General features: G+C 44.1%; 1 protein-coding gene across 1 annotated transcript in view; it reads left to right on the forward strand.

Moving 5' to 3' along the window:
- Positions 1–883: 883 nt before the first annotated feature.
- FBLN1 (fibulin 1) overlaps positions 884–14325 on the forward strand; it is a 50330-nt gene continuing 36888 nt past the window's right edge. Inside the window, exons 1-5 of the mRNA XM_008927395.3 lie at positions 884–935; positions 2657–2756; positions 8764–8899; positions 12953–13124; positions 14172–14231. Coding sequence (XP_008925643.1) covers positions 884–935; positions 2657–2756; positions 8764–8899; positions 12953–13124; positions 14172–14231 — 520 coding nt within the window. The remainder of the gene's footprint in view (positions 936–2656; positions 2757–8763; positions 8900–12952; positions 13125–14171; positions 14232–14325) is intronic.

A 14325-nucleotide genomic window follows, 5' to 3' on the forward strand; every position in this document is an offset into this window, starting at 1 on the left:
TAAGATTGATTGCAGGCAGCAGCACTAAAAACATGGTTATTTGCAACCCATTGTATGAAATTTGATGCATATGATGTTTGTCAGCCAGAGAGCCCCAGACAGGGTCCCTGTTCCCAGAGAAGAGCTCAGACACAAGTGCGTGGCTTTCACCACGGGCAGATGGTTGTTTACCAGACTGATTTTCTCTGTAGCCTTGTAAACTGCATTTAGCTCTCAGACACTGGCATGGATTCTGGACACACTCTGGGATTCAGGAGAAATATTGCCTTGACTTAGTAATGACAGAATTTTGACCATTACTTTGGGCATGTAAGTAAGAGTGGAAGGGTGACCTGGGTCATAGAGTACAGAACTCTGTTATAAACTAACACTTAATGTAATTCCATTTAATGATTTTCTTACTACAACCTTTGTTTTTCTGGATCCCGTGATTCAGATTGTTTACTGCTGTACTATTTGTTGACAGGAACCACATCCTTTCACAGGTTGGTCTGATTCTCCCAGTTTCTCCTCATATAACAGGGCTTTGATTCCCCTGACCATCCTCCTGATCTTTACTCATTTTCCACTTTGATGTAATCTTTCTTAAAGCCAGAATTCTGTGCAGGACTCCAGAGCTTTGTCCTGTACAATTGACTGTACAAAAAAGTACCTACCTCAAGATGACTGATGCATCTTAAAATCTCATTTAACCTCTTCCTTTTTGCTTTGAAACCTTGGATTATAATCACTAAGTTGAGAATACAAGTTGTTCCCTGCAAAAAAACCCTGAGTTACTGGAGGGAATTACCTTCTCTTCTTGCTTTCAGCTGCTTTTTCCTTCCCCACATCTGAACACCTGCCAGCTGAGCAAACTCTGATGTGTGTCAAAGTTAGTGTGATCATGAACAGTTTAATTATTTCCGCTTATTTTGATAACTGGAACTACTTAGGAGGTGAGTATGTGGACAGATGGGAGGGGGCTGGAACCCCCACACATCAGGAGCACCTGGGAACGATGGCTTCCTAACTGGTGTAGGGAGAGCCAGAGGAGACAGGTGTTTGTCCTTAGGAGACTCTGCAGGAAGTCGTTTGTGAGGATGGATAGTCTCAAATATGATGTGGCTGCCTGCTGAAATGTGCTCCCTTTGGATGTGCTTGGACCAGAACTAAGGATGAGACAGTCACGGGAGGCACGGGAGTGACCTGCTGTGCACTCCCTGTCCTGCCACCTGCCTAATGGGTAATTTGGGCAAGGATCTTCAACCCCCTGACAGGAGGGGGAAACCAGGGGGGTCGGGCTCTGCTCCCAGGGAACAAGGGACAGGAGGAGAGGGAACGGCCTCCAGCTGTGCCAGGGGAGGCTCAGGTTGGACATCAGGAGGAATTTCTCCCTGGAAAGGGTGGTCAGGCACTGGCAGGGGCTGCCCAGGGAGGTTTGGAGTGCCCAGCCCTGGAGGTGTCCCAGGAAGGCCTGGCCGTGGCACTGAGTGCTCTGGGCTGGGGACAAGGTGGGCATGGGGCACAGGGGGATCCATGGGCCGGGAGGGCTGTTCCAACCCTAATGATTCTATAAGAGGTTGACCAGCCTGTAGTTTCCCAGATCTCCTCTCTTGTCCTTGAAGTCAGGGAGACCTTTGTTGTCTCCCATTCTTCAGGAACTTCTCTGGTTCTCCCTGAGCTCTCTGAGGTACCCGGGCGTGGCCTGGCCGTGTCATCCCTCAGCACTCCCGGAGCAGCCTGGCAGGGCCATCAGCCAAAACACTTATGAAACACAGAGAAACCATTAGAAAGCTGTCCCTCTGGATAATCAGAGGGGTCCTTTACACACATTGTGTATTTGTTACACAAGGAGCTGTTCGGTGTTCAGACTACAAGATAATTAATAGGAAAATGTGACTCCTGTTTTATTCCAAGTTCTGATACACCTGCTGTGCACTGAACTTTTGCACTTCGAATATGAAGCAAACCAGTAGTGCTTGTCAGTTCATTTACAGTATTCAGTTTTATTAAATTAAAGACTTGCAAAAATACACTCTACAGAAATAATTGTCTTCAATGTGCTTTTCCCCTTAGGTTCAGCTTTGGTGTAAGCTGGTATCTGGATCAATTTTTCCGTCGTATGTTAAGTGATCAAAATACCATATACCTTTTTGTCCCTCTCTACAATACTTTGGCATTTACAGGCATATTTTTGAGTAAAGCAGATTACTTGGATAATTACCTCAGGTGAAACCAGTTTTGCAAATTTACTTGTAATGACATTCAGGTGTTTCTGATATCGCTTGTTTGATTAATTCTGTATTCTTAGGGATTTTAAAAGGTTGCTTATTGCTACTGCCACATTTGATAGTAATGGATTGCAATCCAGCAGATCCTGTAGTTGTGCAGGAGTGTTCTGAGCTGTTTTCTGCTGGAGTACCAGTGCCCAGGCTGTGTTTTTGTGTGGAAGGTTAAGGGAAACTGAGGTTTGCTTCCCCAAGGAAGGCAAACCCCCAGCACTGGGCTTATTGCAAGGTGCTGCCAGGAGCCTTGTTTGGCCATGTCTGCCTTGGGTTTGGGTGCCCTGTTCTTGGGGGGGGTGTCAAACTCACTTCCTTGTGTTTGCTTGGGGGTTTTCAGTTGGAGATGCAAGGTTGTGTTAAATAGACTGCTGTGGTTTTCTTTCTTTCTGCAGAGCTGTCAGTGGAAGAATGCTGTGACAAGGGCGTTGAATGGGCAAACAAAAACAGAATGTGTGCTTCTCTGCCACCGATATCCGAGTCCAGAGAATGCAGGTACAGAGTTATGTGTAATATACTCAAGTACAGTTTACATCTTCATGATTCCATGTTTCAGTTCCATCTGAAAACAGACAGCACTCTGTGTAACAACACGTTCTCCTGACAGTCCTTTCTGTGTTCCTTTTCAAAAGGGGCACATTTCAATGGGTTCATGGGTTCACAGGGGGTTCAAACTGAAAGGGGAAATTTGGGTTGAATATTGGGAAGAAATTCTTCCCTGTGAGGGTGGGCAGGCCCTGGCACAGGTTGCCCAGAGAAGCTGTGGCTGCCCCAGCCCTGGAAGTGTCCAAGGCCAGGTTGGATGGGGCTTGGAGCAGCCTGGGCTGGTGGAAGGTGTCACTGCCCATGGCAGGAGTGGAATGAGATGAGCTTTAAGGTTCCTTCCAACCCCAACCATTCTGTGATTCTATGAAATATGTTGGACTATAGAAAATAGTACCTTTTAGTTAATAAGCATATTTCTTAATTCTGTTGACAGTTGATAGGATACTAATTTCTATTTGATAATCTACCAGATGAAATAATGAAGTTAAATGTTAAAATCACTTGCACAGTAAGATTTTGGTTCTACTGCATCTCTCATATGGTTGTGCCATTCCTAATTTTTATATCAATGACAGTTTGTGTTATTTTTGCTGTTACATGCACTTGTTACACTTAATTAGTGGAGCTCACAATTCGTGATTGGTGGTTGGAGGGGCAGCTTCACAGAGGACTTTGTATTTAAAATGCTTTTCTTTTCTCCCCTCTGTTCAAGTGGATTGAAAAGTGATTTAACCTTGGTAATTGTAGAAGTGTTGGATTGATCTTTATTATGGAAAGAATGTGTCTTCCAGGCAAGTCTGTCCATGTTTTCTGACTTCTGCATTTACACTGGCATTGAAAGCAGTCTCTTACGCAGAAGAATTGACAGATAGGACTGAAGTGCCAATTTAGGAAATACTTGAAGGGTTATAAGAGCTACAGACAAAACAGAGGCAGGAAAAACAGGAAACCAAGTTTATTGAACAATCTGGGAGAGAGAATCTTGATGATTTAATGATAATTTGATTAATGTAAGTTGCCATTCTGCTGTAAATTTAATTTATTCTTCTAAAGATTTTCATTTTAGAGACTCCCTAGGACTTCATGGGAATTGAAAAAAAGCTTACTAAATGCTTCTTCTAGCTTCTGTGCATAACTGAGGTGTAATTAAGAAAATCATAATAGTAAAATAAAAGGCACATATTCTGTGAGAGATATGAATAATTATTGACAAAACCTGAAGGTGATAAATGTGGTTCAGTTGCATTTATTCATGGCTGCACAAGAAAAAAACATAGCACAAGAAAAAAACATAGCTCCTTCTGAAGCTGGGCTTCACTCTAAAAATGAGTGAGTTAAATTGGCACCTTGGGGTGCTTTCTTCAATGGCAATACTGTTTTACTCCAGTTACGATTGCAAGCTGGCACAGCTCTGAGAGGTACAGAAAAATCACTTCAGGATGCCACGTGCACCTTGTGATGGCATTTCAGACACAAAAGTGAGGGCCAAATTGTATTCCTAATTGCTGGTGTAACTGGAGCCAGAGAGAGCCGTGAGGGAGCACAATTCCCTCGGCGATTTATTCCTCCTGAACAGGGAACAATCCTGGTTCCTTGTGTTTGCCGAGGCCTGGGCAGGTGCCAGTGCGACTGTTTAGACACCTGCAGCAGTGGGAGCTGCTGGGGGCAGGTGTCAGAGTTTCTGTGGTTGTTTAAACCCCGGCTGGGATCCCTTGACCTCCAGTGCAGCTCAGTGCTGACCATCTGGCTCTGAGGGCTCCAGGAAAGTGTGGTGCAAATCCAGGGGGCAGCTGTTCACCCCGTGGGTCTCAGCTTCGGTTTGTGAGGCTCAGAGCTGAGTGTGAGGGGACAGTACATAGGGAAGGGAGCAGGTTCCATACAGTTCCTGGAATGTGAGGGATTTAGTGTGGTTACTGTGCCAAGGCTGTGCTAACAGGACAGGTCAGATGTGAGTGCCTTCCCTGACACGCTTCACAAGAACGTACCTGCCAGTTTTGAGTCATATGTTTAGAATGCTTGTAACTTAGTGCTGTCTCAGATTCAGTCCTTCCCTCAAACAAGCCCACTGCTTGCCAGCTGTCTTACTGAGTTAGAATTGCACCACCTTGACCTTTCCCCAGCCATTTAAAACACATCCATAGAAATCATAGAATCCCAGAATGGTTTGGGTTGGAAGGGACCTTAAAGATCATCTCATTCCATCCCCTGCCCTGGGCAGGGACACCTTCCACCAGCCCAGGTTGCTCCAACCTGCCCCATCCAACCTGGCCTTGGACACTTCCAGGGCTAGGGCAGCCACAGCTTCTCTGGGCAACCTGTGCCAGGGCCTCCCCACCCTCACAGGGGAGAATTCCTTCCACAGTGAAGGAAGGAAGGCTTTCCTCTCAAGCACCATCCTTCTGGTATCTGCTGTGTGCCCCAGAAACAGGGTGACAGGTCTGGGTTCCAGCATCTCTTTAGGATCCTTTCCCCCAAAGCCTCCTGTTGTTCCTGGGGGACTTGCCAGCTGTGTGAGTGTCCCTTGCTGAGGGTGGTGCAGTTCAAACTGCAGACATGGTCCCTGTCCTGCCCCAGTTCAAACTGCAGACATGGTCCCTGTCCTGTCCCAGTTCAAACTGCAGACACGGTCACTGTCCTGTCCCAGTTCAAGCTGCAGACATGGTCCTGTCCTGTCCCAGTTCAAACTGCAGACATGGTCCCTGTCCTGTCCCAGTTCAAACTGCAGACATGGTCCCTGCCCTGTCCCAGTTCAAACTGCAGACATGGTCACTGGCCTGTCCCAGTTCAAACTGCAGACATGGTCCCTGTCCTGTCCCAGTTCAAACTGCAGACATGGTCCCTGGCCTGTCCTACACGAGGTGAGCCAGACTGCCTGAAGTGCACATGAGCTCCGAGACCCAGCTGGTCCCTGTTACACCCCGGTGTTCAAGCTGAAACAAGGCTCTGGGTTCAAGACTCTGCCATCTCCTGCTGCGGTTTCTTGCCCCAGATATGAGTGTATCCCTCGGTGTTATCACTCTGGACAATGACAGTGTCTGTCCCTGTGTCTCCATGACTCAGTAAATGCGAGTGTGGAGTTTTAATGAGTAACATCCTGGCTGTCAGAGCAGCAGCTCTTTGCCCATTCATTCATTTTCTCGTGGCGTGGTTAAACTCAAAGCAGCTGGAAAGAGCTGCCATTTCATTCTGGAACTCAACCTGCCCCATAAATCTTCTTCCTTTCAAACTGAAGAGTTTCCCCTGCCCAGAGCTCTTAGCAAGTGAACTTGATTCCTGTGCCAGAAACAGCCTATCTCCATATGGGAATTGCATGCCTTTGACACTGTGTAAAGTCTTGGAGTTACACAGGGAATAACATTATTTATAATTAGTGTTGCAGGAATGCAGACTGAGGAATCTAAGGGTGGAAGACCCAGCCTGTTTTTTGCAAAATCACTCTTTTCAATTTTAATATTTTGTCCAAGACCTTCCAGTGTTCACATGAATAGCTTGAAGTAAGTAGGAGGCAGGCAGAGCACAATGAAATGAGACTGACAAGGAAGACATTGTTTTCAGAGCAAAGTAAAATTTTAATGCTTTTACAGAAAAAAAGAATGAAAGAAAAAATAGGTGATAATGAAATCTGTAATGGTTAGGAGTGCATCCTCAGGGAAGGAGAATAATAAAAGTGAAAAGATTGTGGAGGTAAATGGGCATGTAGAGTTTCATCTGGAAATTAACTCCATGAAAGTCAGTAACATTGGTTAAATTTTAACCAAAAGTAAAATGAGAATATAAAACATGATTTCTTAACTTGATTTTTAATCAAAGTTTCTGGAGATAAAATAACTAATTTTAGATCAACATCTGAAACAGAGAATAAGGATTTTTTTAAGTGTGTGAGTGATGTCTGTTCACTAGTGAGCCAGGTATAAAACTCATCTTTCAGAGAAGCACGATTTTGCCTGAAATATCCCGAGTGAGTGTCAGCTATGAAGCCTCATGCTCCTAGAGATTCAGTATTTAGTGTTTTAAGATTTCAGCCATATTGTGAATACCTGTTTATTTTCAGGGAAGTTCTGTTGCACTGTTTTAACTCAAGCAGATATGGAAAAAGCAGCCTTTGGCTTTTTTGAATATTAGGAATAATTAAAAAAAAAACAAATTCACAGGAAAGTGCTGCTCTACTTTCTCTGTTTTTAAAGGCCAATCATGTAAACTGTCCAATGAAGTGTGATTTTATTGTTGTTGTTCTGAGAATGGAACAAATGGTATTTTAATCTATTATTCAATTGATGCTTAATTCCTTATTTACAGTTGGGGTGGGCCACATGACTTATGAATACAGCTGTGGGAAACATTGTAAGAAACTTTCTTGTTTTGGTTGAAATTGCCAATTTGTTGGGGATTTCAAAGAGATGGCTTGTGTTTGAAAACAGAGAGGCACCCTGGGAATCCAGCAGAACTCCCGATAGGCTGTTGTTTGTTTGTTTGCTTGTCTGGGGCTAACATCTCTCCTCAGCAGAACCTGCAGGGCTAAGGGAGCTGGAAAGTCTCAGCTCCCACACTCTTGGGCCTGAAGTTCAGGTTTTAGAGGCTTCCAAAGCCCTGACAGTCAGACCACCCCAGAGCTGGGCAGGGAATGGAAATTCTGCTTCAGAGGGAATTTCAGCAACAAAAAAGCTACATATTCTTCCAAACTGGAACTAAATCAAATATCAAAACCTTCAAACATCCTGCCAAATAACGTTACTGTCCTGAGCCTAACTTCTTGCTGTGACTTTAGAGTCTATTTTTGAATGATTTGTTCATGAATTTATCCTGGGTTTTGTTCCTATGCATTGAAATCTCAGAGCTGTTTTTGTCCAAGTGAGAACTGCACAGTCAGACCATTACTAATCACAGAATTGTGGAATCACAGAATGGTTTGGGTTGGAAGGGACCTGTGTGCAATCCAACAAATAGTAATTGGGAATCACCCCTCTGCAGAGATGCATAATCTGAGCCTATAATCTGAGTTCAAACAACTAAAGTTGAGGGGGAAGAAAAGGGTAAATGCTCTTACTAGCAAAGAGAATGTGTTCAGTGTTGTTGGTCTGTAAGATGTATAAGATGGATATAATAGTACATTTGTAGGGGGTTTCTCTTACAGAGCTCTAACATACCAGGTCATGCCTTTTAGGTGCCCCTGCTGTACTATAAATAGAATCCATAAGCTTGGATTGTATTTGGGATAATTTCCCCATAGCAACTCAGGTAACAGTTATTCTCAGAGAAATCGGGTTACCACAAAACACATGGATATGTTTACATCCTTCCATGTGTAATCTGATTTATTACTGTTTATTTTTTTCTCTGTTTCCCAGTGTCTGTAACAGAAGGTGACAGTGGAAAAGCTTCACCCACAAGCTTCACCCACAAAGCTACCCAACAAAGCAGAGTTAGCCATAAAATCAGAGTGGAGAGAGATCTTCACTGGGCTCTGCATTCAGGGGGCAGTAGCAATAGGACTGGAGGAGTTTAAAGCCTCCTCATGCAGATTTTTTTCCTACAGAAAGGAGTTTCCAGTTTATTCACTGACACTGAGACAAAATGGAATGATTTTATGAGGAGTGGAACTAACAAAGCTGAGTTTCCTGTACACTTTTATCCTGTCTCCTCTCTACATCTCCCTGCCCTGTAATATTCTTCTTTCCCTTGTTTTTCTTTGCCCCTTTCTTACAATACACTGTTTCTCCCTGGGATTTCCCTTGGTATCTTCATTTCTCCCCATCATCTCCAGTTGTCCCCCAGAGCAATGCTCTGACCTTCGTCCCACACGCTGTCCCTGCTGGAGCCAGAGGACATCGTGGTGATGGAACTGTGCTCCCACGGGAACCTCTTTCCCTCCGACTGGTTCAGGTGCTCACTGTCAGACTGCACTGCCTGTTCCTGACCCTGTGTGCCATTTCTCTCCCCCTGCTCCCGCCTGTCCCAGCATGAGCCAGGAGCAGTGCTGCCGCAGCCAGCTGGAGAAGCAGGCCTGCTCCGACGGCCTGGAATTCGCCAACGTGCGCGAGGAGTGCGACTCACATGCTGCTGAAAATTCCACCTGCGAGGCCCAGCGCTTCAAGGTGAGACATCACAGCTGCTCCTGTTCATCCTCCAGAAGTGGTGTTCCCTGGGTGAAGGTCAGCAGACTCTGCTGCACACGAACAGTTTTTCCCCACCTGCACCTCATGTCTCTGCTAAGGCTGTTCGCTCTGTGCCTGTTGAGGGGAGCAGTGCCCTGTTGAGGGGAGCAGTGCCCTGTCCCTGGGATGCAGTTCCCTGTTGAGGGGAGCAGTTCCCTGTTGAGGAAAGCAGGCTGTCACATGGCATTCTAGCAGAGGCACAGGGACAAGTGCAAAGGGGTGGAAAGTCTCGAATGGGTAATTGGCCGGGAAATTACTTGCGCATGAAAAGAAGCCGTCGGTGCTGCAGGGAGGGGTGGGTGAGAGGCTCAGCCGCCTTTCAGACTTCAGCTTTCATTAGAGCCCAAGGTCACACTCAGTGGTTTTCAACACTGGTGGTCCAAAGGGGTAGGACTGCACTTAATCCTTTCAGGGTACTTATAATTCCAGTTTGTGTAAGTGCCATAAGTGAACATGACTTTGATTTGCAACTGGATGGAGACATCCAGCACCCTGTGATACCAGCACTTGACATCAGAATAAAAATGCCTGTCCTTGGCATCTTCAGTTAATCTGTGCCCTTGATACTGTCTTTGTCTCTCATTGCTTGAAGGGAGCATAGTTACACCTCTCTGCAGAGCGTGTTTGGAAGGAAGTTCCATGAGCGAGATCAGGACCTTGCCCATGACCCAGTCCTGAACAGCTCTGGTCCTATTATGGGTTTCTTTCAGTGATGTCGAAAATAGATGAGACTGATTTGACTTCTTCCTACTGCTCAAAGATGCTGAATGTTTCATTCAGCCAAAACAAACCCCTTCCCTATGGAAGATGGCAGGTCTTCCCTGCAGCACACAGTGCAGGAGGGCTGGTGGGAACCCTGGCTGTGCTGGGCTGTGCTGACCCCAAAATATGCCTCAGCATTGTCTGAGGGGGTGGCAGTTGCCATTAGAGCTTGCTGATATTTAAACAGCACAGATGACTGCGGGGCAATGCCCTGAGCCCACGTTCTGTGCCTGTTTAATTTCCTGGGATAAACATGCTCAGAGTTAATGAACCTTGGTGAGCCACGTTCTGCCCTCCCGTTCCCTGACAGGAATATCCCACACTTAACAGCTTCCCTGAGGTGGCTGCAGGAGTAACTTTAAAGGTAACCCCTTTAATCCATGATGGACATAGATAACTTATGATCTAATATCAGTGAACAATTCATCATTTCTTCTGTTAAACACATTTTGAATCTGATGACCTTGAGACACAGTGTCTGGCACTTGTGCCCTGCTGTGGTAAACAAGCTTTTTACATTCACACCAAGCCTGTCTCTCATGGGCTTGAATCTCATTTTGCCTGAGTTGGTCCATTTTTATTTAGCTTAGGTCGCATAGAAAATCTTTTGGATCTTCTTTGTCTCCTTCAAGGAAGCAGAAAGAACGATTTAGTGATTCAATTAGTGGGATTAATCGCAGCACTTTGCAGCAAATGAGGCAGCTAATCTTTCCTTTGAATCCAAGACTTGGGATTGGAAAGAAGATAAAAAGACCATATTTTGAAAACATTTGCCTCAGCTTTTACAGTAAAGGCAGCAGGCACAGGTAATGATGGGCAGGATTTTCTCCTCTGCTTGTTTGGAAGCATAGCTTTTCCTGCCCTGGGAAAAAAAAGGGATGCAAAATGAATCATTAATCTTTAAAATCTTCATCAAATGACAGGGATCGATTTAGAGATTTGTTGCTGCTTCAGGAGATGTAGAAATGATTTTATGGAAGTTTCCACCCCAACAGCCCTGCAGAAAGGAGTGAAGCTTCTAGAAATTTGACCATCTTTAAGGTGCTTGGACATTTTCCCCAAAATTTGTCTTAAGTACTTTTCAAAGACTGGCATACATCTTTATCTTGCAAGTTTTGTCAAGGACGCTTCAGTTGCATAAATTAGGTGAACACAAAAAATTTATTGCTTTGGACTGTTGAACATATTTTTAATTTTTGTTCAGCTCTTCAAAAATTCTGAGAAATTCTGCTGAGTTATTTGTGGTTTTCCAGTCTGTTTTTCATAGCATCTCCCAGTTATAATGTCTGGATTTCAGCAAGGGAGAGACCTCTTGTGGACAGATCCCAAAAGCAGCGTTAGCACAGGATTCACCCTTCCAGAGCTACTGACTTATGTGGGAACAGAAATAATAAGAACTATTTAAGTAAAAGGAACTTTAACTAATTAAGAACTAAAGTTCAATAAAAACTTTAACTTATCAAGAGACCTTATTAATCAAAGCAATTTCAGGCGCTTCCTAATCACACCAAAAATAAATCTTCAGATTTCTCACATGTGACTTTGTTCCTTTACTCCTTCCATCTTGATTCCTTCCTGTGAGAAGGCAGGCAAGGGATAATGGGATTTCAGGCAGGACACAGCTGTATATCCAGACACGAGGAGCAAGGCATGGCTTTGAAGCTGCATGGGGTTTTTCTAATGATGGGGGGAAAAGTTTGATATTATTATTGGGACCGCTTTGGAAGCAGAGGCTTGCAGGCAGTGGAAGGGTGTGATAACAACTCGACCTTAAGGCTGTCCCATCCACGGGGGCAGTGGTGGTTCTGGCAGATGGGTGATGCTCCAGGCAGCTGGCAGGCAGGCAGCTGGCAGGCTTTGGGAATCGGCTGCAAACACCTCCAGAACTGAACTAAACCAGAGTCTGGGGGCAATAGGAAAACAGCCCAGTCACCATAAACAGCAGTTAAGAAAACATTTGGCGCTTTCCACCTCTGGATGGTTTTGGCTGTGGGACAGCAATGGCAATTATTGTCATTATCAAGCTGCTAGACCAAGGCACCTGGTGCACTGTTAGAATAAATATAGGCTGGAACAAATGGTGCAGGGCACACAATTAGTTAATTGAAGATACAGTTTCTTGCAGATGTTGCAAGACTTAGCAAGCTCTGTGCTCAAAGTTTCACATCAGCTGGAGACTGAGGTCTTTCAAGTGGTGGCTCAACCTGAAAGAAATAAAGGCTATTCAACACTTCAAGAATGGCAAGATTAATGATCACTCTTTAAAAAAAAATCCAGAGGAAGCCTGTAACTCCAGTTTGAACCTCGTGTGACAAGACTAAGAAGTAGGCTGAGTCAATTCATATGCCTAAGAGCAGAAGTCAGTGAGGATATCCAGAAGTATGTAATACCAAAATCTGGCAAGGCATCAGCTGTATTCAATAGCTTAAATAAGATCTGGTTATCAAAAATATGCGAGCTTAAGTCAAATAATGAATCTTCAGCTCACTTTTCATTTTTGTCTTCTAATTTATGGTGGTGAAAATTGAAAATCTAACAAAATTGTAGTCAGATGTTATAAACCTCGAGAAGGATGCCTCGGGGAATTGCTTGACGTGTTAGAATAAATATTGAGCAATGTTGCAATTCTTGGAAGAGATCATCAAGTATTTATTTCTAAAGGCATCCAGAAAAGATGGAATAATCCCAGACATAACAGTGATAAAACTGGACTGTCTGCCACTGGATGGAAGTAGTTGGAGAACCAAGTAAAATAAAAATGGGTGGTGAGGAACCATCCCACCAACCAAACCTCTGCTCTGTTTAATGGTGCAGGTTATTTTCTTCAAGAAAAACAGAGTCTGGAAGAACAAAATTAATAATAAAAGCTTAATTCTGCTTTCGCATGACAGCAGCAATTGGCAGACACCAGTTGCAGATAACTTTTGCTGCTTTCTAACAGCAAGGAACAAACCAGAATAAATCAGCAGTATCTTCTCAACTGGAAATCCAAGGAGACCTCCATGGGATTAACTTGTCCTGTGCTCACTCCTGTGGTATATTCCAGGGCTGTAGTTCAGCAGCTCTGCAAGAGGAGGGCCATGTGTTATTGCTGCAAGCCATGGCAGGACTGTGATGCTCCTCATTAATGTTTGACTGTGCTTTTCAGAGCAAAATAGCTTCTCTGTATGACCTGGTAACACTAACCTTGGTCAGGGCTGTGATTTGACTTTGTTAATTTTTTTTGAACAGACGTGCTGTTACTGTTGTTTGCTGGGAAAGGCTGCCCAAGTTCAAGGACAGAGTTGTGACCCCAACCCGAAGCTGGGACACCAGTGTGGAATTGTCTTTAGATCCTGCTGTGGGAAAGGTCCAGAAGGCATTGATCTGTCCATCAGCGATGATGCTCCTAAAAACCAGCAAGGTATTTTACTGCAGACTGTAAAAGAGTGAGGCACAAAATGATACAGGGTACAAGGAATATTAAATTATTTCTTTAAATTATTTCTGTTGGAATTCCTCTAACGTGACATCTCATCTGAGTAATTTAATGATGCATGTTTTGGAGCTCATTATTTTGGGTAGTGAAAGCTGAAATGCTGTTGTTGGAAGTAAGAGGCTAAAAGAGCTGGCAAGTGGTCACTTAGTTCCTGGTGTCAGAACTTAAATGTAACATAGCTTATTTTGGCAACTAATGATCTTGTCTTGGAAGCTGAGTAGAAGCTATTAATTTTTAATGGAATCTTACCCACTGAGAAATGCTTGAATGCTGGTAGATCCCTTGTCCTCAGACCACTCTGCTAGTGACAAAAATTTGCATATTCAATGTACCTGGATGACATGAGAAATATGTCAGCACCTTCCTTTGGGCAAGCAGTGGGTTCAGGCAGAGGGTGTGTTCAGCCCTTCGATGTCCTCCCTGTGGACAGAACAAACTCTGCACGTGGCACAAACACCACGGAGCAAAACTCTCCAGGTTAAGGTACACAAGTATGTTTGAAAGAATGCCATAAGTCAGTGCCCAAAAGGTGGGTGTGGAGTTCTTTCTGGAATGAAGTCTAAATAATGAAAATCAGATTAACCTCAGTTATTTAAATCTGTGAGTACCCCAAGCTACTGTAAAGTCGGTGGAAGCCAAGCATGCCTCAACAACATGTCTTATGAAAATGAGGTGAAGCTCTGGTTCAAAGCCTGATGCTAAGAACCTGCATTTGAGAATCTCAGTCCATATGTAATCTGTGATCACAGCATGGCTTTCACATTGAATCAATCAGATGGAAAATGCCCCATGGCCATGTGCATTTGAATGTCAAATTTAAGTATGAAATAGCTGTAAAATATGTAAATAATGCTCTTTAATTTTGTCCTGGTTTATCCAAAACCCTGGTCTGAGTCCCATCCCAAGAATACAGCATTTTATCTTGAGAAGAAAAGTGCTTTCTCCTCTAATGCCTATCTCCTCTCTTTTTAGTTGAGATTTCAAAGGAGGAATTAGACCAAGAAGATCCTTATCTGCATGATGGCTGCAGAGGTAAGTCAGGTGCCTAGTCCTCTTAGCCAGCTCCCTTGTGATTGCCTTCAATAAAAGTGAAGCCAGCTTAGATCTAGAGATTAAACAAAACCTT

This window comes from Manacus vitellinus, unplaced genomic scaffold, assembly GCF_001715985.3.
Source record: "Manacus vitellinus isolate BGI_N305 unplaced genomic scaffold, ASM171598v3 scaffold_104_pilon, whole genome shotgun sequence".
Classification (NCBI taxonomy): domain Eukaryota; kingdom Metazoa; phylum Chordata; class Aves; order Passeriformes; family Pipridae; genus Manacus; species Manacus vitellinus.